At 41.0% G+C, this 23367-nt stretch overlaps 1 protein-coding gene across 6 annotated transcripts in view; it reads right to left on the bottom strand.

Annotated features, from left to right (window-relative positions):
* Positions 1–22611, bottom strand: part of LOC110522244 (adhesion G-protein coupled receptor G6) — a 69333-nt gene extending 46722 nt beyond the window's left edge. For 2 of the 6 annotated variants that reach the window (XM_036975816.1, XM_036975813.1), the window contains exons 1-5: positions 22276–22610; positions 17596–17684; positions 10927–11277; positions 8204–8806; positions 2944–3009 (exon numbers count right to left, since the gene is read on the bottom strand). In XM_036975816.1, the coding sequence (XP_036831711.1) occupies positions 2944–3009; positions 8204–8806; positions 10927–11277; positions 17596–17684; positions 22276–22277 (1111 nt within the window). In that variant the 5' untranslated portion in view covers positions 22278–22610. Of the gene's footprint in view, positions 1–2943; positions 3010–4804; positions 4853–8203; positions 8807–10926; positions 11278–17595; positions 17685–22275 lie in introns of all 6 variants that reach the window. The other 4 variants (XM_036975814.1, XM_036975810.1, XM_036975812.1 and 1 more) reach the window with 4 other exon arrangements.
* Positions 22612–23367: the final 756 nt, after the last annotated feature.

The raw sequence follows: 23367 nt of genomic DNA, 5'->3' as shown, positions 1-23367 counted from the left end.
CGAGCTACATATGGACAATACCAAAATAAATGATCTAATGATTCTGCCTCCTCACAGAATCTGCAGAGCTGGGAAGATTGTATCCCCCATCTATATAACATTCTATTAGTTGCAAGAATTTTGTATAGTAATTTATATTGAAAAATTAGAAGTTTTGAATCCGGCGTTGTTTTGCGTATCAATTCATAAACCATGTGCCATGGAATGGGTACATCAAAAATCTCTTCCCAACCATTTTGCAATTTATATTTCACAGCTGTCAGTTTTTTGGTCCTTAAATGAAATTGGTATATGTTTTTATTTATCACACTTTTCTTTAACCATTTATGGTCTTTAATACAGGGCCGACATACAAGTTCCTTACTTTTTTCCCCTTCTACTTGCCTCTTCCGTTTTTGTGGTAATGCTGCAATTAATTGGTTGTAATTTTTGGTAGAGCAGACATTTCCATATGTCTGTGTTAGCTGCATGTGTGACATAACTCCACCAGTCCTATTTCTGATACCATACCCTGTACACTTAGAAATAATTAGATATATTCTGAACAATAAATGATCAACATTTGATCAAATCTGGCAGCCTTTCCTCTCTTACTTGGACCAGTCGGCGCTGTGAATTTGTACTTATTAACGCACTCTCAATTGTACTATTTCAATCTACCTTTGGGCAGCATATGCTTGCCCCGGCACCCGAGCAGTTGGGGGGGGGGGGGGGGGGGGGGGGGGGGGGGGGGCATCTACCCTCTTTCTTTCTACCTGTCTTTGTTCTGTATGTCGTGTTTTGTATTATTTGTTTTGTACCCAAATACTCTGGGTCTTGTTGTTTCTGTCTGCTCTTTTATGTTTAGATAAGAATTGCATACTTGTCTTTTATACCTATACACCATTCTTGTGTGTGTTCAATGAAAATTATTTGAACAGAGATGAACGTACTTTGGTGCAAAAAGTGCAAATCAATCCCAGAACAACAGCAAAGTACCTTGTGAAGATGCTGGAGGAAACAAGTACAAAAGTATTGATATCCACAGTAAAACGAGTCCTATATCGACATAACCTGAAAGGCCGCTCAGCAAGGAAGAAGTCACTGCTACAAAACCTCCATAAAAAAAGCCAGACTACGGTTTGCAACTGCACATGGGGACAAAGATTGTACTTTTGGAGAAATGTCCTCTGGTCTGATGAAACAACAATAGAACTGTTTGGCCATAATGACCATCGTTATGTTTGGAGGACAAAGAGGGAGGCTTGAAAGCCAAAGAACATCATCCCAACCGTGAAGCACGGGGGTGGCAGCATCATGTTGTGGGGGTGCTTTGCTGCAGGGGGACTGGTGCACTTCACAAAATAGATGGCATCACGAGGATGGAAAATTATGTGGATATATTGAAGCAACATCTCAAGACATCAGTCAGGAAGTTAAAGCTTGATAGCAAATGGGTCTTCCAAATGGACAATGACCCCAAGCATACTTCCAAAGTTGTGGCAAAATGGCTTAAGGACAACAAAGTCAAGGTATCGGAGTGGCTATCACAAAGCCCTGACCTCAATCCCATAGAAAATGTGTGGGCAGAACTGAAAAAGTGTGTGCAAGCAAGGAGGCCTACAAACCTGACTCAGTTACACCAGCTCTGTCAGGAGGAATGAGCCAAAATTCAACCAACTCATTGTGGGAAGCTTGTGGAAGGCTACCCTAAACATTTGACCCAAGTTAAACCATTTAAAGGCAATGCTACCAAATACTAATTGAGTGTATGTAAACTTCTGACCCACTGGGAATGTGATGAAAGAAATAAAAACTGAAATAAATAATTCTCTCTACTATTATTCTAACATTTTACATTCTTCAAATAAAGTGGGGATCCTAACTGACCTAAAACAGGGAATTTTTACTAGGATTAAATGTCAGGAATTATGAAAAACTGAGTTTAAATGTATTTGGCTAAGGTGTATGTAAACTTCCGACTTCAACTGTATACTCTGGGCCATCATAAGCCACAGTGCTGGTCTTCAAGAGGTCACCCTCTTCCTTCCTAGTCTCATTTATTTCCATCCAATCACCTTGTTGATTCTACAGCAAAGTCTGTCACGGGGGTCTTTCTCATAAGCAAAGCATATAAGAGTTAACCTTCAAATAGCTTTCTCAATCCATCATCTCACAGAGCTTAATAAATTTGCTCGCCGGGAGAGAACCTACTTTTGGGGAAGTGTCGCTTATCAGTCAACATGCATCTGTAGCTGATGTCTACAAAGAGCAGAGTCCATAAACTCTGCATCATCTCTGCAGCTGCGACCTCATCCAGAACAGTGGTCAAACTGGACAGGAACACTAATTTCCCCATTCTCTCCCTCCCCGCTACTTTCTCTCTCTCCCCACGGAATGGAAGGTCTACTTCTCATGGTTCTTCAGTTGAATTTGGAAGCTTTATGGCAAATAACAAGGTTTGGAGGGTCCCTTAACAAGGAGACCAGGGTACAGAGAGTATGTTTCCAGTGTACACACTACTGGGTGAATGGGTACAGAGAGTGTGTTTCCAGTGTACGCACTACTGGGTGAATGAGATAGTGGGTTGATACACTAGGTGTGTCGTTTTTTTTCCACAAAGACTGCATAAAATGACGTCATAGTCTTGTTATGGAATTGATAACATGGTCAAGACTGCAAAGTGACGTTGAGGAGAAAGACTGATGTACCGTGTGCCTATTAACATGATGGCATACTGTATGTCAATATGTCTAAGATAATATGATGAATAATACAGAAAAAGGGAGATAACACACAAACACACATTAGAGGTGAGATGGGTAAAATGGTATGTCTGTTGGTTGTTAATCAATATGAACTCATATGTAATAAGAATGATAGTGTATGATTGGGGGGTGCTTAATAACCATTGTATGGTCTGTTGTAAATTATTGACATGTGTAACAGTCATTGGTTTCCTACCTGGGCAGCCCAGTCCAGGAGAGGCACAGCTGGTGGTTTGTGATGTATAGACGGGTACAGAGGTACCTTCAAAGTGGATTGGAAATAAACATGTTAAATCACCATTATCAACAGCATTTCCAATGGTGAGAGGTTAAAGAGAACACAAACAACTCTATGCAGTTTTATATTAATTTCAGTACAATCCCACACATGATAAATTCATGAAAAATAAAGATTTGGCACGACTTCGGCCCTGGGTATTAGGTACCTCCATTGTAACAGGATTGACAGTATTCTCCACAGCTGCTCAGCTCAGCTAGCTACATGCTCTCAGACTGGTATGTGATCCAGAACTCTCAATAAATATTCAGTATGATCTGCCAAATAAATGTTGGAATTTCATAAGCCTGAATATTTGTCATCTTGTTGAAAAGGGCAGGGAGTTTGATCTTTTACCCACTGTTCTGAAGCTGTGCCCATTCCTACCGCCAACACCTCCTCTGTCGTATAAAATATGCAGCACTTTGTGATACAGCAATGAATGCTGCTTTGTTTGCCCCCCCCCCCCCCCCCCCCACATATTTGCTAATGCTGTTGTACACGAAAGTGCTCAGAGCAGAACACTGCGAGACAGGCCCACCTGGACTCGATGGACATGGCTAATAATTATGATAATCGCTGGCAATGAAAAGTAATGACTTGTCAGAGGAGAGAGAGTGCATCTTTAATATCAGTTAGTGGATGTGAGTTGTCATTATTGGGACTGTCTTATGGTCCAGTGAACCATTGTTGTCGTGGACCGTGGATTCCAGTCTTCAATCTTCAACTATTACCTCATGCACTGCAGAGTTGTAATCATTGAAGTGAAACTTAAGAAACGAGTCTCTCTTGTCACTCCCAGGCCAGTACCCATAACTCCCACCCAAAAGGTCTTGTGCCTTTAGGGGATGTGGATGAATGGCTAGTGCTATTCCATATATCTGAACTAGTAGACCCACAAAACTAAACTACCCCATCGTGCCTGGGCCAGGACTATGAGGAATGTGTAGACTCAGCGGGTAATGGATCTCTGACAGAGTGTAGCCATGCAGACAGTCACTCCCCCACTGACCTCACAGAGAGATGAAAGGAGACCCAAAGAGCTTCACTGGGCCAGTCCTCTTCCCAAGCCTGATAATTAGCCCAGAGCTAGTTTCCCCCAGGTAGACTACAACTATAGCTTTGCGCGCCACACTGCTGGCCAACCAGACTACCAACCAGAATATCTAAACTAAAGTTTGGGCCCCTCAGCCTCCTGCCAACATCATAGGCCTCGACTGACGTTCACAGTGTACAGGGGGGGGGGGGGGGGGGGGGTTTACATGCTAGTTCCTAAGAAGTCACTGTCTGGTCTTGTAAAAAAGTAAATGTTCTTCCAGCATGAGAAGCCCTGAAAAGACGAGGCAGGCAGATACAGTACATTGATGTTATTCAAAGCAAGGACAGGCGGATAATTAGCAAGAGTATCACTGCTGGTCGACTTGCGTCATGCAGAAGAGCCTTGTTATGTCACGACACAAAGTCTGCAAGCAAAAAAATAACTTAGAACTTTACCTGGTTTGCCTTGAATGGAGGCTTTCGATGCACGACACAAGACTAACAATCGTCTATTTGTGTATATTGACTGTAGATTAATCAAACTTAGAATGTATCATTGACATGTTACGTCCAGAGGCTTGGTAGAAAGTGAATCCCATAATATGACTAATCTCTCTGTTTCCTGGGAAACGCAAAGTCTACACTTTATAGTGGTTAGCACCGTATTTCACATGCATCCTCTTGCATGGTACTCAGGCAAGCAGCTTTCACGAAGCAATCAGGTTGTTAGCAGCACACTCACCACTAGATGGAGCAGCCGTTGTTAAGTGTATGCAATGTGGGAAACAGACTGTAAAGAGAAGACTTGACATTAGTAGGTATCATTGCAATCAGACACAGGCAATTATTAAGCAGCAGCTGCATCAGCCAGTGACATGTAAACAAACTCATGTGGGCAGAGCAAAGCATTTATTGACTAATTAATAAGTTAACACATGTTTAATAAGCTAAGTTAGGTTTCTGGTGAACTCTACCGACTGCGTGGAGCAGAGACCGGGCTTTTTGGAATTCAGCTCAGATTACATTGATTTGCCCAAGGTCAATACTTTAAAAAAAATGTAAATTGTGAAATTCTTACTATTTACCTATGTTTGTCCTCTGTAGTTGCGTCCCTTTCTTTATTTGCTGAAATCAATACTTTTTCAATAAATGTTCATTAAATATAACCACTGACTGTTTCTGTAGAGTTTGAGAGATAAGCAGCATGTTATCATGCACATCTGGTTAAGTGTTCAGTGCGTGTTCAGTGCGTGATATTGGAAACATGTATCTGATACGCATAGCTTAATTGACAGGTCCTCATTGGATGTTGGCCAGAGTTTTCAAGTGTGCTACCTTTGAGAGGGTGCAGATGAACTCAGCTTGGAACAGGCTATGTTGAATCTGCTGTCATGTTGTAAATAACCATCTTCGTGATGTTAATGCTGTCGAGTTTCTCTTTGCAAGAACTAAAAAGAACCCGCTTCCTTTAACCGGGGATGCAACAGTTTCCTTTTTGAGATTCAATTGGCACATGCGTTTTGGCGCTGAGTTGCCATCTTAGAGCAACAGCAATGAGCAAACCGTCAGTGGTTGTATTTGAATAATGTTTAGAGAAAAAAAATGTATTTCAGCAAACAAAGAAAGGCACACAACTACAGAGGACAAACATAAGTAAAAAAAGTGGGTATTTCATAATTTAAATTTTTTAAAGTATTAACCTTTGGTGAATTGATGTAGTTGGAGCTGAATTCCACAAAGCCTTGTCTCTGATCCCCTCCAAAACTTCCTTCACCATGAAGGGGAGTTTAGTCCGCTACTATAGAGATGATATAATGTAATGTAATTTTAATGTTTGTGCTTCTCTTATAACTAATTTCTGTGTTCTATTCGTGTGCTGTTTTATGAACCAATTTCTGTGTTCATTCAAGTGGCTAACTGTACAAATCCTCACTATCAGTAGCTTCAATTTGGCAGTACGCCCAGACCTTGCTTTGAGAACGAACAAAAGATATCTCAGTTTCAAGGTCTCGGCTTAGAAAGAAGAAGCCTTGTGAGGTGTTGGTCTGTCACATGTTATGAAACAGTGTTGGTCTGTCACATGAATGAAACAAAACAGTAATGATTCATTAATAATGCTAAATCATACAACTATAATTTCACTGTATATGGCGCTAATATAAGACAACTGCTGGGTCTGCCCAGGCAGAGCTCCTGATTGACATGTGTACTATGGTGCATTGAGATGGTTGGAACCTCTCCAGCACGCTGACAATAAACAATGATTCATTAAGACTGACTTCGAGTGTCCCTGTGTAAGAATTTCCACGACAATACTCAAACAACAGTTAGAGTTGGCACAATTACCATATAACCCTGTAACCGACGGTTATGAAAAAAGACTGTCATGAAAATAAATAACTGTCATAACCGCTTATTTTGTTATTTTTTTGTGAAATGAACAGCTGACTGAAGACAGGTGGTGGGGCATTAGTGCGGTTGACTCTTAAGAACTTGATGAAATCAGAGAGGAAAAGGCGAAGCGAGAGGATTTACTCCGCCCAAAATCTGTCTGCGTGAGATAAGCCCTTTTTTTGTATGGAGGTCTATGACTTACTTGAGGCCTATTTGATCGAATATACATTTTGTAATGTTTAGGCTGTCACAAATGTACTGATATACTACTGTAAGTGGATGCACGTGGCATTCTGGCAACTTTGAGAAAAATTACTTAGTTTTGCCTGTTGTTCACACGTGTATCTGTCCTCTCATTGGCTAGAATGGTCCCACCTGATCTTTTTTATATCGGTCATCCGGCTATCTTGTCAATATAATATATCATCTTTGATGAAACTTTGTTGCTCCTTGCTGAAATGTAGAATGTTCATTCAAATGATGTTAACTGATGTGGCTCATACAATTGAATGTAGTTTTTGTAATGTCAGTTGAATCAACAAATCACAGCACACATGATGGGTACATTTCCTGCTTTTACTTCCTGCTTTGCTCCTATGGGTACACGCGGGATGGCCACCAATCCACCCATTATGACATCATTGACTAGAATGGGGACGCCCAAATGATGAATTACACTTCTATGGCGGCACATAAAGTCAAGACCAAAGTAGAACATATATTTTATTTATTTATTATTTATTATTTTATTATTATTATTTTGCTATTCAAACGGATATGACATTGACCGCGGTGATTTGGCTGGCAAATTACCGTCATCCAACATTCCATGACCATCACAGCCCTAACAACAGTATATTGTTTACCCTACTCCTCTAAACAGTGTACAGTATAGGAGAACTAGCCTATCATTTTTAACATCTGGTATGCATGATTTTCAACTGGAGCAGAAGCAGAGATGTAAACTCAAAGAGTACCCAAGGGGAGTTGGTTGTTCCAGATCATCCACACCCATGAGCAGTTCCAAGACTAACACAGAGCGAGCTAATGTTCAGAGAGACAGGCATCTTTCTCTGTGCACCTTTGTGAAAGGGAGAGCTTAGCACTGGGAAGGGAACTCCTACCATTTGGTCTTAAAAGTCCTCTGAACACCCCTCTCTTTCACGAGCTCTCAGGCCAAAGCTGTGGCAGAACAGATAGTGTTTTAGGAACAGGGCTAGGTAAAACGTTTCCTCAGCCATGGGGCCTATGTGTGTGTGTTCCTGTGAGCCTTATAATGGGTTGGAGAAATGCATGATTCTGCACTTCATACTTTCCCCAGCTAAACCACACACAGCGCCATTTTCTAGTCAGCTCCGGGCGGTTGGGCAGACATATCCCGACATCCTTGGCTCCTTTGCTGTGGCTACCCTCCTATCGCTACAAACAGATTCCTAATACTATCATTGTTAGAGACATCGAGCATATCTTTGTCCTGCTGCTTTCATCTCCCTAAGCAGTTCCGATAACCTTGGACTGTTTGAGTTACTAAGGATTTTGATGTCATTTTCGTCACTCTCATAACTGGTATGCATTAACTGTTACTAATGGACCATGAAATTGTCCCAATAACAACATAAAGACTATTGTCAGTCAAACTCTTTTGAATAATAACAATTATTATTTTCAGAAGTTCTGCTGACTGGAAATCAGTAATCATAAATACAATAGACCCGTGTGTTGAGGATGACTATATTGGGATACTTACTGCAGCTCAGTGCGCTGTCCGTCTGTGCCAGTGAAGAGGGGATGTCCCAGAAGCTGTTGTCCCAGTCGATGACGTTGCCGACGGCATCACAGGTGAGGGCGAACAGCTGTGTCATGTCCATGGCATAATCCCACAGGCGGAAGTTATAGATGGTCCCATCAAAGCTGCTATGGGACCCCAGCATGAAGAGCCCCCCAGCCCCCACCGAGTGCCCAATCGTGTTGGAGCAGGTCTTGACCCTGTAGTTGCTGTTGAAGTAGAGGGTCACTTTGCCTGTGGTGGAGGCCCACGTGAGACAGAATTGCTTCATGGTGGAAGTGAAGTCTGAGGCGTTGAGGATAGAGTCTATCAGACATGTCTCGTTACTCATGACCAGCGCCATTCTTTCCTGGTTATTTCCGAAGCTGAGGGCTTCTTCACCGCTGCTGTCCTCTAGCCGGGTGTAAGAGAAGATAGTCTCCTTGCTCTTTTGGTTGGGCCGGGCTATCTCGAAGCACACAGTGAACTGCTGAAGGGTAGGTATGGTCACCGAGTTGGAGACTTGGATCACTTTGCCTGCGCCGTTGGACACTGTGACCTTCTGGTTCCTTAGCGCCACGGCAACTACAGCACACAGGTAGAAAGAAGAGCATTAGAGAACAAAGTGTTGTTCAACTACAGGCCTAAGGACTCACAACCACCTGATTCAACCAATCAAGTCATCAACTAATCATAAGCCTTTGATCAGTTGAATCAACGTTAGTGCTGGGCTGGAACACTGTGGTTCTCCTGGATTGGAGTTGGGAACCACTGCATTAGATGACTGTCAGATGTTCAGTAGAACCAGGGGCTCTAAAAAACTGTACAGAACATCTTGTCTAAAGCCCGATGCGACTAATAACATACAGTATGTCTGGGTAAACACACCACTTACCTGCCATTACTGCTATACAGTCATACTCTGACTTCAAAAGGAATGCTGAAAGGCCAATTCATGCTGTGTGAATCCAAAGGCTACAGGTTGAATAATCCTCATTTGTCACTCTCCTGCTGTCTGTCATTATTCACTATTTGCATCTAACGAGACACCGTTTCCACATCATAATTATTTGACTTCAGACAGTGTTCCACAGTTCAGAGGATGAACGGTGCCAGTTAGGCAGGGACCTCAGCTTCTAACATCTCAGGCCTACCTCTTATCACTAAGATTAAATGTCAACCAGCACTCCATTTCCACATTCCCACCAGTCAATGAGACTTTTCAACAAGAAAAGGAGTGCTCTATTCTTTTTTTAAATGTACATATGCTCATCCCATACTTTCTGACATTTAATTTAAGGAAGCTCAGATTTGGTCGGCGGGTTTGTTGCTGTTGGCCATCCCATTGCCAGAGTGACAGCCAATTTGGAATGGAAAAACACAGCTCAGCTTTGAATGTGGTATCAGGATTTGACACAGCTGAGAGGCCCTTTTTGATATGTCCTGCAGGGCTTTGTTTGTGTTGTTGATCTCCGGTCTGCTTTACGAGCCGTACGGAAAGACCAGGGCTCACTGTGACAACGTCATATGATTCCAGAGCTCCAGGCAGGACATTGGGCTGCCAACAGGTTGAAAGCCAAGTTCAATAGGTTCGCCTGACGGTTGGGATACCACCACAGAGCCCAAACGCAATAGGAGCTTAGACCCCAACTGATGGGTGTGGGAGAACAAAGGTTCATGTGATGCGGTGTATAAATGACTCAATCTAACTCGTCTAACTCAATCTAGCTCATCCAATGTACATGCTTTAAACTGATACTCAATGCCTGGCGACGACAAAGGAGCCAACTAGAACCAAACATTGTGGAAACCTCACAAAGCCGGTTTTCCTTAGCCTCTTGCTTGCATAATGCAAAGCATACTATGTTCCAACATGGCTGGCTGAAAATCTCTCACAGTAAAATGTTGAGAAAATGTTATTGAATCATTTGAAGGCATTGGAAAGCTAGGGTACCATTCCCTGACACTTCATTCACACTTGGACCCATTGTGAATAAGAGGTTATATTCAAGCTGGGAGAGATTTATATTGATTCGGCCATGTGAAGGGATAATGTGGTGGAGGAGCTATGTGCGATTACGTTTACTGTACCTCTTTGATGTGGAGGGTTTATGGTGCCTAGATAAAGGTTGGGACTGGGATTCTATAAACTGAATATAGGCTAAACACCATAAAACACTCAATTTTATCATTCACTCACCCTGTCATTGGTTTCTCTGACTACTAATTTCAAAATTATTTTTATTTTATGTCGCCTGTGCTTATTAGGGTCCTTTCTATTTAAGAAAAGGGAACTGAATATTTCTGAAGGGAGAAGCACAGCATTGTGTCAGAAATACATTTTTATAAAAAAGTGTAATTTTTTAAAGTTAGCATAGTGGATGGAAGACATGTTTGTCCCGAGCCATGTTGCTGTTTGGTTAGTAGAAGGGCGGAGATGTTTGACGCTTGCGTAATGTTTCTTTTGGGGAATGACTTAAAAATACCATGAGGCTTACAGTCATAGGACATGGCTAAACATTAACATCTAAATAAGCACGTTGAAAATAGAGAAGAAAATGTCATGTACAAACATTCCAACGACAAAACATAAGAAGAATCATAATAATCATAATAAACTTAACAATCAAGGTAACCATGAAAATATACCTGTAAAAACAGAAGTAAGTAAACAGAAAAGAAAGCTTGCCTGCTTTAAAACATACCTTGCCTGTAACTGACACTGAAGCCTTTCTTTTGGACGCTAAAGTCTGAGTTAAATGACACCTCCATCACATTGCCGGTGGAGTTTAGCGTCAGTCCTTTGGCTGTTAAGCCACAAAACTTAACATCTTGGTTGCCGGTGTTGACAATGATGCGGTCGTAGATGCACCCAAGGGCCTCCTCAAGCTCAAAGTCGAGGAAGGTTATTTGCACAATGAATCCAGCTGGAGCCTGCAGAGTCCACTTGCAGGCCTGACTACTGGGGTAATCTTGTGGGTAGCAGGGGGAGGTGAATGCACCCTGGGAGTCCTTGAGCACCACAACGCAGTTGGAGTTACTACAGCTCAACACTGCTGAACCAAAAACAGGGACATGTTGTCACTACTACACCCCAGCACCAGGGAGGACAGGAAGACACCAGGAGACACCAGGGGACACCAGGACAGGACAAGGGACAAGTAAGGCAGTGGAGGAGGAGTCAGGTCAGTAGTGCAACAGTGCAAGGCCAGGTAATAAGGTCAGAGGTCAGAGAGACTGTGTTAGTGGACCAGTGACAGAGTCAGACAACAGGGACCATCTCAGGTTTAGACTCACAGGAGATTTCGATTAGGAGTAGCAAAGATTCAAGAGTAAGTCAGTGGAAACAAGCTACTCATACTACACATGCAGTTGAAAAATGTATGTTGAGATGATAAAATACCAGAGCTATGGTTTAAATGTAACCTGAAGACTATGCGCAGAGAAAATGTTTAATAGGCTGGAAAGAAGTCTTCACTCAGAAAACAATGACTTCTGTTTACCCAGGCCAGTCTAATATGTGAGCCAAAACCATAGCAAACATTGGAGTGGGGCAGAAACATTCAAGAGCAAAAACCCACTGCGGAGCAATTAAAGTCGGTCAAGTGGCGTTCTTGATCGGCATCCAACACAAAGTACAAGACGGCCTATTCTATTTAGCATAAACAAACATTAAATGTGAATACAAATGAGAGTGGTCTGCAGACAAGTAGTACAGTCAGAAAACACATAAAGCCTGCATAATGACGGGATCTCTTTCAGAACAGTCATTTAACTCGGTGATGTAATACAGTCTTCTAGAACTTTAATAAGACCGAATTCAATTCCGCAATCTCAATATGGCCAGTAACCGTTTTTGTCTCTTCTCCATAAGCTTCTTGATCCAACGTTTGAACTTGATTGTGAGCAACAGTAAATGTTCTGTAGCTGTAAGTCTTTCTCTACGAAATGTCAGTCAAATTTGGATAACACATCAAAAGGCAAACGCTGGACGAAACCCATACAATGGGAATCACCAGTGGTTATGTTGGGTGTTCTCGTTCGCTCACCTAACTCTCTGATCCTGGTGGCTGATGGCTTACAGGCAGGAACAATGCTACCTTTGCGGTGTCATTTCTCTACAAACTGAATCCAATCAGGGATCAGGAAACCTGGATGGCAACAATCCAGAGAATTCTACCCTTGGAGAGGGTCGAGGGAATTCTCTATAACAGTAAGAGCAAAATCTCCAATTACTGGAAACAATTCCTACCAAAACCACACGTTTTTGTTTATCGCCTGATTCCAGGCCAGAGTTGTCCTTGCTTCAGAAAATCTACTCATTAGAAGTGTTATGCACCCCACAATGGATGACTGATGCTGGTTCAGATTACAGCCTGGTCCTCCTGTGGCACTGTTATACCTGCCAACATGTGCCCTCTTCTCAGCTGAGAGGGTCAAGAGAGCCCTAAAAACTAAATCCACTCACTCCGGCCCGAATTACAGCATAGAGTGGCTGTTCCTTAGTCTAAAAACACCTCCTAATATGTGAGGCCTAGTCAAAGAAAAAAATATTACTGCCAACAACGGCTCAAGCATTCTCATACATATCACATGATAGATATTCATGGCAGACTAGCCAGACTAGCTTCAGAACCTTGTACAGTTAAAGGTCAACTGCATCCCACATCTACCTGTAATCTAAATATGAAGCTAACTGCAACCATTATCCACTTATCCACTGAAAATTAACAAATGATACTAAGTAACAGCCACACGTATCTATAAAATAAAAACAGATTGATACAATTATAGTGTTTCAAGTGAAATATATTATATTCTTATGGGTGTAAGGGATTACCAAACAGTCCAATTAACGTCCAAAACATAATTGAATGTGGCATACTGGCCCTGTGCACTGGTTTCATTTGGAGTGTTTGAGTGGAAGATGAAACGCAGAGCGAACGAGAGCCCCTCTCATTTGCCTCTATGATTCATCAGGTTCATAACCCTGGGCACAGTCCCAAAAATCTAAGATAAGTGACGTGATAAAGTGGCTGGGTATCTTCTTTTAAAAAATCAGTCAGAATCGCTAGTGATTTACCAGCTATGCCCAAACAGAGAGAAATACGAAGGATGACATTGGGTGTTGTGATATGACTTTACAATGACACAAACTGCCACAAAGGGACAGTGAGATGAACAGACACTGGTGAGGAAGTAACACCAATGCAAATGATGACCGTGATAGCCATCGATAGGAGACATGTAAAAAGGGAATTAAGGTTACAATGGCGCACATTTGTGAGCTCAGGGGTTGTGGTTGGGTTTGCAAAATGGTTTCTAGATTGATCTAAGGAGAAACAACCAAGTTCCTAGCCTCACTGATGACAGACCGGTATTTTTTAAGTACTTGCCATAACAAAAGCGTGATCCGTGTTTGTTGGTAACTATTTAGTGAATTGTCATGATGACAAGTATTAATTATTTATTCAAATTTTTAAATGCTATGAAATTCCATTATCTCTTTCGTAAACCACACATAAACACATCTAAATGTAAATGTTGTTCTTAACTAAAGGAGATAAGTCCCACGGGTATTTAATCCAACAAGTATTAATGATTTATCCTAGCAAATTTACTCTTAGAATGTAGGCTTTGGCATTTTCTGTGGTTCCAATTGCACAAAGCATTTAGCCTCAGTATCTAGCTACACTGTAGGTTACATTATGTGGGATCATCACATTTCTATGTAATAGGAGACTGGCCTCTGAGAATCATACAACTTTAGTAAAACATCTGACAAGCAGTATCAGTCTGATTTATTCCCACATGTCATGCCAGCACTTGAATAAGATGAAAATACGACTGAATTAGAAAAGTAAAACGTGTGTAAACATTAAGATACTGATGTTGGACGCTCTTGGAACAAGCACAACTGCAAGGAATAAAGGTCATTTATTTTATTACCCTTCGCTCCTAAATGTACCACTTAGCACGTTGGCAAGTCTGAATCTTTCTTGATTCTGCCACCAGTAGGGAGTTTTAACACAGTGGTTTGCCATAAAATTAATTACCTGGATCCACTCTGCTCTGAACATGCTTTTTTTTCTCCCTTTTTCCATGTTATGAGAATAGCATGAATTCTAATGCTTTAAATAAACGAATGCATAACAGACACTCCGTGTAATTAAATCATGTTATTGAAAATGGGAACACATGTTGGAGAGTGTGCCAGGATGTCCCGACGAACCATCTCTGTTTTACTTCCACAACATCAAAAAGAAGATACATTAAACTACAACAAGAGTGATTCCTCAGAATATGATGCAACCTAGACAACAAGAATGCCAACAGAACTGTGGTTCTGCTGCTGTGGTTATAATTAAGTGGAGTCAACTAGAATCCCTCCCAACGAAATGGTGGCATTTTCATAACATTTGGCAGGGTCCAGAGGAAAAAACAACAGCATGAACGAACTCCCTTCACGCTAAGGAGTTGAATAAACAAGTAATGGGATCAACGTTTGACAACTGGTCTGGGTCTGTGTTGGTGTGTGTGTGTGAGATGCTGTCAGCCACTGGTGTGGTGTGTGTGTGTGAGATGCTGTCAGCCACTGGTGTGGTGTGTGTGTGGTGCGCAAAAGGAAAAACAACATGCCAAACGATGTTTACTCAGTTTGTATGTCAAAAAGAAACACTAGACACACCAAGCCCTGACCGCTGCTGAGGGACTGACCAGGCTCCTCTGTACTCACATGGCTCAGAGGACACACACATACACACACACACAGGCGTGCACACGTACACATTTAGACCCACATCGAAGTAACTCTTTTTCAGTTAATGCAGTTTGTGAAGCAAGTCAATGAGCATAATTACTACAGCTAATTGCTGCCAATGTGAGAGTCAACTATAGCTGGCTTCAGCACATCATGTGCAGCAACTCCTGGAAAGTAATTTTATGTTAAATAAAAAGGCATCTTTGTTTTTCAATATTCAAAGTCTTTTCCATTCTGACTGGCAATGTGTTCAATAATTGCGGGTTTCAAAAAGTGATTCTGTACAGTACAGAACTTAAAAGAGCAACATTTGCATACATTTAACTTTCAAAGAGATGGGAATCTGCATTTCCATGATTAAAAGCATTCTCATCTTAATGAGACATTAACATAAGAACACAAAACCCCATTGTTACTGTATAAACCCGAAGACGCTGACCTGTAATGAAATTTGCACTGTGTTGTTGCTGCAGCATGACTGAAACATGAAGGGCGATGAAGGTCAGTGAAGAGAGGGCCTAAAAAAAGGGTTTGATCAGAAAGCTCCTTTGAGAGGCGGCAGGGCAGGCTGCAATGGGACGGTGCCAAGGGATGAAATGCCAGATACGCAGAGACGGGCAGAAAGGGGCTCAAACATTCACTGACACTCCCACCGCCTAAAAATAGACTCTTTCAGATGGGGGGACCTCTGAGGAAAGTTTAATCCTCCAGATTACTTGGCTGCTTTCAAGCGGCCCCCTCCTGGTCTCCTGGCAGCACACCTGTGATACCTGTATCTCAGCTGGTCTCTGTCCCACCCCTGTCTTTCATGAGAGGGCTAATTGAGTGGGGGAGTGAGGCCCATGCAGTTTAATCACAAATGACCCCATCTTCTTGACACATGGGAGTTGTGCTGCTGTGACATGGCGGAGCACGGAACAGCGCTGCCAATTTGTATTTGTTTTCAAAGGTCTGCTGAGACCACAGCTCATCACCAGGAACACACCCACGCATGTTATGACAAAGTCAAAACTTCAACATAGCGTAGATCATATTTTGTGGAATGCCAATTGATGGGGGGAAACTTGATGTTCTGTTCATTTGTGGTTGTAAGAAGTGTCCTATCACAATTCAAATACAACAGAAATGGGAGTTCTCTGCCCTGTGGTGCCAGATACCCATGTGGATTTAATCATAAACTGTTGACATGTCTGAGTCAAAATTCCCCTCTTGATGTCCTACTTAATAAAGGAACTCTATTGACATTTTCCTTGTATCTTCAATTTTCTATTTTTTTTTTATTTTTATTTTTTTTCTCTCCTGTTTCTTGTGATAGATGGTATGTATTTAATAGTAAAAATGGGGCAGCATTTTATGACAATAATTGTTTGCGAGTTGAGATCACTCTGTTGATTCTCTCTCTGGCACCAAAAACACTTTGAAAAAGTGCCCTGTTTCCCGGCACTGAATCTCCTATGATCCAAGCCTTATCTGAAAACCAACCAGAACTATAAATGTCTCTGCTTCAGGTCTGCCTGCCAATACCAACCAACACAGCCAACTATGACATGTAACAAATAGAAAAAAAAGACTATGCTTTCTAAAAAAAACTACAGAACACCCAGAACTGCATAAAATACCCAAGTCAGACTTACAACATGCAGGAGAACAATGTTTTATCTCCTAGGTGAGAGAAGTGGTGTGAGCTTTATAAAGCCTGAACTGCAACAGAGTGGAAGCCTTTTTCTGGCTTCAAAAGGGCTAGCTCGTGTGGTAAACACATTAGCCTAGACCTACACACATGCTGAGCCGAAAGACTCTTAGCAGAACGTTCAACGGCACTCTCGGGTCGAAATTATATTTTGTCACGTGTTTTTGTTTTTTTTTGCTGTCAAACATCGCACGTGACAAAATGAAAAAGCACGAAAGCAAAGTCATAAACATTTTCATTTGTCATTTGGGAAACATTCACCCTGTTTCAGAGTCTGTTAGTGTAATGAAACACATATTTAAATCCCCTTTCGGGATTACCTGGTGGTGATAAATAAAAAAGTGTCTTGTCATCGCTGTCTAAAGTGACATTATCCAATACTGCACAATGACTGCATTTATCCATCACGAGTACTGCCACAAGTATTTATCCAAGACTTAACTGCCCATGTACTGGGCATTTCTTTAGATATCATGACTGTCTTGTGCTTTTATGGAATCTACAGTACTCGTATATCAGTTGTCGCCAATGAACGGGTTAATAAAGGTAACGCCAATGTTTCTGCCCAGTGCATAGTTTGACTTGCAGGTCTGATAGCTACTGATACCAAACTACTGTACTGTGGATAACAATTGCCTTTCGGTGTCCAATCATTCTGAAGGTACATATGTAAAACAATGAGTGCCAGTGTTAACAGAAGCAACGAACATGAGAAAGCAGAAGCGCAACAAGCACAATCACTGAAACAGGAAAAAAAGACAGAATGAAAGGAGGGCAATGTTGAGAGAAAGCAATGTTATACAGTTTAACAACCGCAATGAAACAATCAGAAATCAATATCCATTTGTCTTTTTTATTTCAGGAGGAATACTATTCAAAACATAAGAAAACACAAGCGACGCCAATAGTAGAATCAATCTGTACCTTGTCTTTGCAGGGACATCAACAGCAGGGCAACTGGCAGGACATTACGGAACTTCCATCGCCACCATCCTCCACAGATGTAAGACTCCCTGTCAATCACAAATCACAATTAGGACGGAGACATGCTGGTTATCGTCTTATAGTCATACACATGCAGTAACACAAATGACATAAATACACACACTTACAGTATCTTTATTCATACTGATGGGTCTGCAATTTGAGTCCACTTTCAACATTTTGAATTATGTATCTGTGGTATGGAACCATATTTTTCCGCACAACGAGGAACCACAGCGAAGCAGATGCAGTTTTGTTATATAATGCTAAATAATTATCCCATGTCAGTTGTAATGACTTCCAGAGTTAGACAGCACCAGTGGTAAGTATCCGACAGACTGCATCAGTGTGGTGGTTCATTCAATGCTCCGTGTTTGAATTTCACATGAAAATCGTATTATAATAACGAAAGGAAAATACACCAATTACTGTCATTAGCCATGCCCATAATAACCAATGTGGCTGTTTTGATCTCTGGGTACATACAGTATATACAACCCTCTTGCCTGTAGACTTTACATTCCAGGAATATCATTCAGTTGATGGATAAAAGCTGTGTCTTTAAAATGTAATAGATAAATGAAACAATTGCATATGAAACGTCCACATTGTCTGAGAGGAGTTCACCATCGATATATAAAAATGTATACACAAGTCAGTCAGCATAAATTCACTCTAATCTTATCTAACATGTACGCAAGTGAATTCGATCAATCACTAACAAAACAAGCAAACAGTACAAACCTAAACCAGGTTCACAGCAAGAATACAGAATGAAAACTGCAATGTGATGGGAACAGAGAAGAGACAAATAGCAAGCAGAGTCAATCCATTCTTCTTAACACATTTTATTGCTGGGTCTCTGCTGTCCAGATACTGTACATTGATGTGGGGTTACTACAGAGATACTACAAAATCCACCTCTTGTCATGTGAGGATGTTTCTCTTTGGTTTCTAGGTGTCATTTTTCTCTGAATTCACACGTGACCCATGACCCCATCTGAATCTGAATCTGAGTCATTTCAACATTTCTGTGACACCTCGTTTTCTAAAATTCTCCCAATCAACTCAAGACCACACAAACAAACCTCTCAGTCAGTCAGGAAATTACAGTATACTCCAAACCCAAGTAATTTCACAGAGCTGGGTTAGCGACTATTAGCTACTCATATGGTTGAGCTGCTGTGGGCCTTAACTATAATGGACAGGATGGAGCATCTGCCAAGAGGCCCTGTTCGCCTCCTCAATCTTGGATAGGAAAGGGCCTCCTCTGTTAACTTCCACTACACTGAGCGAGACTCTATCTGGACGGACTGCTTTTCCGCTTTACCAAACACTACCTTCATTAGCCAATAGCCACGTCTGGTCTGGGCTTAATTGATACCAATTACTCTAGGTGTTTTTTTTGTTTGTTTTTTTCCCCTAGAGGGTGGATCAGCTTAATATTGCGGAAAGAATGTTGCTTCCAATGTATTTTTTTTGGTAAATATATATATCCATACACGCATGCATATATATACACATATATACATACACATACTGTACGTATAAAGACACACATACTTTTTTAAAGAATATACCTTTATTATTATTCCCCGCAAACCCTACCACCCTTCCCCCAATTGAAGTAAACTAATAAACACTTCTGCTTCTACCTTCAATCCATACATCTTATACACATTCTACAGACACAGTCTACTTTACAATAGCTCTCTCTTGTTTGTTCTTAGTCCTTCCTCTATTTCTGATGTCCATCCAGTTTGATTTCTATTTGTAACTATGCTATTTCACAGAAGTTCTGAACCTATATACATTTTACAGATCCCGTATGTTTTACATTGTTTATCTTGTTATTAGTCCCACCCTTCAGCTCCATTCAACCCCTCCCATCTGACTCTCAACATCATCCATTTCGGATTTCTACTTGCCATATATTTCTCAACTGTGCTGTGATGCCTCACAAAAGAATTGAACCTTCCTATTCTCATAGCTTCTACAGATTTTAAATTAAAAATAAACATTTTTGCTAAAATAATAATTATAGTGTTGATTGATTGACTATGGCTTTTCAAATCACCCAGTATTGCTATCTGTAGTGTTAGTTCTAGGCAAATGTTGCAATTCTTCAGCCATTCCTGGACCTGGGTGTTCACCGGTACTCTAGGTGTTGCCTGAGCTCTGGGTGGTGCTGGAGGAAGATTAAAAATAACATTTCAAAGCTTCTGTGAGTCTTTCTATGTTGCATTTTCTCAGTAGGCAGTAGGTATCACCCATTGAATGATTCCTGAAGAGATGCAATCACTGTAGTCACGGGATAGTAATTTACTGACATCAATGTGATCCCCGCATCTTCGCAGCGACAGCATCAGAGTATGGAAAAATACCAAACCCTCTCCCTTGCTTCAATGAAGACTTTAAATAACATCGTTATATTCACAAAATTCACTAAACTTGACCCACTGTTGTTTTGTTCACTGTGTGCCCTCCCAAGTTCACTGTGTCCTAACTCAAAGCCCTGCCAGGGAACTCACTTAGACAAGATGATGAGTATTGCAATTCAACTTCCTCGCAAGTAGAAGGAGCACCGAGAGAAGTGATATGGAGTATATATATAGGCCAAACACAAAGGCCATGATCCCTGGTCATATTTTATTCAGACAACAGTATTTTACCTCATCACGTTCATCATGGCTACCAGGAAACAAAGATCAAGAGAGGTGATCTCATCAAGAGAAGGAAGGAAAATCCTTTCTTATAGTCATTCAGAAAACAATACTCAGTAGTGAAGAACTGGCATGTTTACGACTCCACGACCTTATAACTCCACGACCTTATAACCCCACGACCTTATCTCAAAGGACAGTCAATATTCTTTCTGAACAGACTCAGTATAAACAGTATAAATATGGCAAAGTAGACTATACAAATTTCACACAAAAAAAAAGCCACGAATATACTTTCTCATAATTCTAAAGTCATCCATTGTTACTTTGACTATTCAAATAGTAACTAATATGGCTATTGGAAATGATTGGTTGTGATTGTGTTGTACAAAGGAAGGAAACCTCTGAAATAAAGTTGACATTTCTAACAATCCCCTTTTTTTTATTTAGTAGCCTAAACAGTTGAGTAGACAGTAGCCTTTCAAATGTAGAAGAAAAAAATAAGGAAGTGAATTACATCTTTACACATATTTTATAGCATTAGGCCTAGAGAACAAGACTCAATTAATTGCTTATTACATTAATTCATGCAATTCCTGACATTAGAGAAAAAGTGTTCTTTGTTGAAAGTTGTTTCTCTCAAAATATGTAAATATGAATGCAAAACAAGCAGAGAGGGGTCAGTGCTTTGGGTCCCATGGAGAACACATAAAGACTGATTCATCTGATGGCTAGGGTGGATTTTCGTTGTACGTACGTCCATCAAACCCATTGATGCCAGGCCCTCATAATAAAAAATGGGCAGTAGTAACATAGATGAAGACAGTATTATCAATATCCAAACTAGTAGGAATACATGTTTAGAGTGTACTTATAGTAGAGAAGACTGGTTGGACAAGAGTCATGAACCATCTCCAGACACATTCATGACGATAGCTAAAGGCCTGTCTTTCTCACCCTTCACAGAGCCCTCCTTTGAGGATGCCTTATAATGGTATAGTGTCATCACTGAGCTGTTGGTCTCAGGATATGAGAGCCATCAGATTAAGACTTTTTAATTAAATCCCCCAGTTTTGTGGAGTGACTGACATCAGCCACCTGGGGCAGGTAGAGGCTATTCATCTTCTTTTCAACAGATTCTCTATGACTTCATTTCACATCTCTTAATTTTCACTGTCCTGTCAGAGAAGTCCCACATTGAGGACCTGGTGGAACTAGCTGGAAGCTGTGAGTTTAGTCTGTAATCGTTCAGTTTACATCACCTTTTGGAACACATTCTAGGGTTGTGTAACACCAGTGAAGAACATTTTAAGAACAGTCATTCAACAGCAATTTCTCACATGCTGATTACACTTCAGAAGACAACACATGTCAATGTATAGTCTTTATGAAGATACAAAATCTGGTAGAAATTATATATATTTTTAAAACGTGGCATACATCAATACAGCATACAGAGAGATGAGGAAATAATACGAATTTCACTCATTTTATTGTTCAGTAAGGTCAGTAGTGTGTTCAGTAGAGCTAGGCAGAAAAATCCATGTTAGTGAAAAAGCTGTTCTCTATGATGTAAGCTACTTTCACTTCCTCTAAAATAGTTGAGTTTACTTTGTGTCATCATCATGCAGTGTGCATTTAGCATGTAATAATTGACCATGTCTTGAGTGCTATTGAACATGAATTTATGAAAACCCTATAGCAATATGGCCAGCGGCGTTACATTAGCAGTCAAATGGGTTAACTATACAGAACAAGATGTTGACTGTGTTTTGAAAACATTATGACCACTCTCAGAGTCAATAGGCTAATTAATAGTAAATAAACACAAAGTGTAACAATGTAACATCCATGAAGTTATCCTCTGGTCACACTCAGAACAATCTCTAAGACAATGAAAAAGTCAAGCATTGACAATAACGCCATGAGCAATCTTTTTTTTAAAAATATAACTTACATTATCTTATTGAAGAGGGAGCTGGTCTCCTTGAAGAATCATATTATCTCCTCTCCTGTCGTCCGACTGGAGTTTGCAGTTTTGGAAAACTTTTGGAAACTTCTTCAAATCCGTGACACGCCGACGTTTGAAAACTTAATTCAGGCAATCACAATTCAGTGTATAAACGCTAAACACGCACTTATCCCAAAGTCGAAACTCAAATCGATTGATGAACCTTTTCCCCGTCCCGCAAGATGCTGGAAACATCAGTAAAGCTGTTTTACCGTTCAGGGCCGTGTCCTTGCACACAGCTAGAGGACGTTCTCTCTCCCTCTGGCGCCCCACCCTCAACTAAAGCCAGGCAGGCAAGTCCCAGGGGTTAAGAAAATGTGCTCAAAATGCTACAAACCCATCCAGAATTCTACAGCAGTTGCTTCTCCACCATACTGTGAAAATTGACAAATTGGACATTCACAGATTCCACATAATTAGGTCCCATGATAATTGTTTTATTCTGTGTCTGTGACTTACAGCATGGACTGACAGTAGGCCATGCCACAATGAACGTAAACATTCTTTAAAGGGGTAATTTGCGATTGCTACATATTTTTTTAAACTTTAAAATTAATTATACACTGAGTAGTCCATATTGAGTTGCAGCCCTTTTTGCCCTCAGAACAGTCTCAATTCGTCCGGGCATGGACTCTACAAGGTGTCGAAAGCATTCCTCTGGGATGCTGGCCCATGTTGACTCCAATGCTTCCCACAGTTGTGTCAAGTTGGATGGTATCAAGAATTGTGGTGGACCATTCTTGAATCACACGGGAAACTGTTGAGCGTGAAAAACCCAGCAGCTTTGCCATTCTTGACACACTCAAACCGGTGAACCTGGCACCTACTACCATATACCGTTCAAAGGCACTTAAATATTTTATCTTGCCCATTTTCTCTCGGATTGGTACTCATACACAATCCATGTTTCAAATGTCATAAGGCTTAAACATCATTCTTTAACCTGTCTCCTCCCCTTCATCTACACTGATTGAAGTGGATTTAACAGGTGACATCGATAAGGGATCATAGCTTTCACAGGGATTCACCTGGTCAGTC

The sequence above is a fragment of the Oncorhynchus mykiss genome, chromosome 4 (assembly GCF_013265735.2).
Source record: "Oncorhynchus mykiss isolate Arlee chromosome 4, USDA_OmykA_1.1, whole genome shotgun sequence".
NCBI classification, from domain to species: domain Eukaryota; kingdom Metazoa; phylum Chordata; class Actinopteri; order Salmoniformes; family Salmonidae; genus Oncorhynchus; species Oncorhynchus mykiss.
This window is presented reverse-complemented; position numbering and strand designations above follow the sequence as displayed.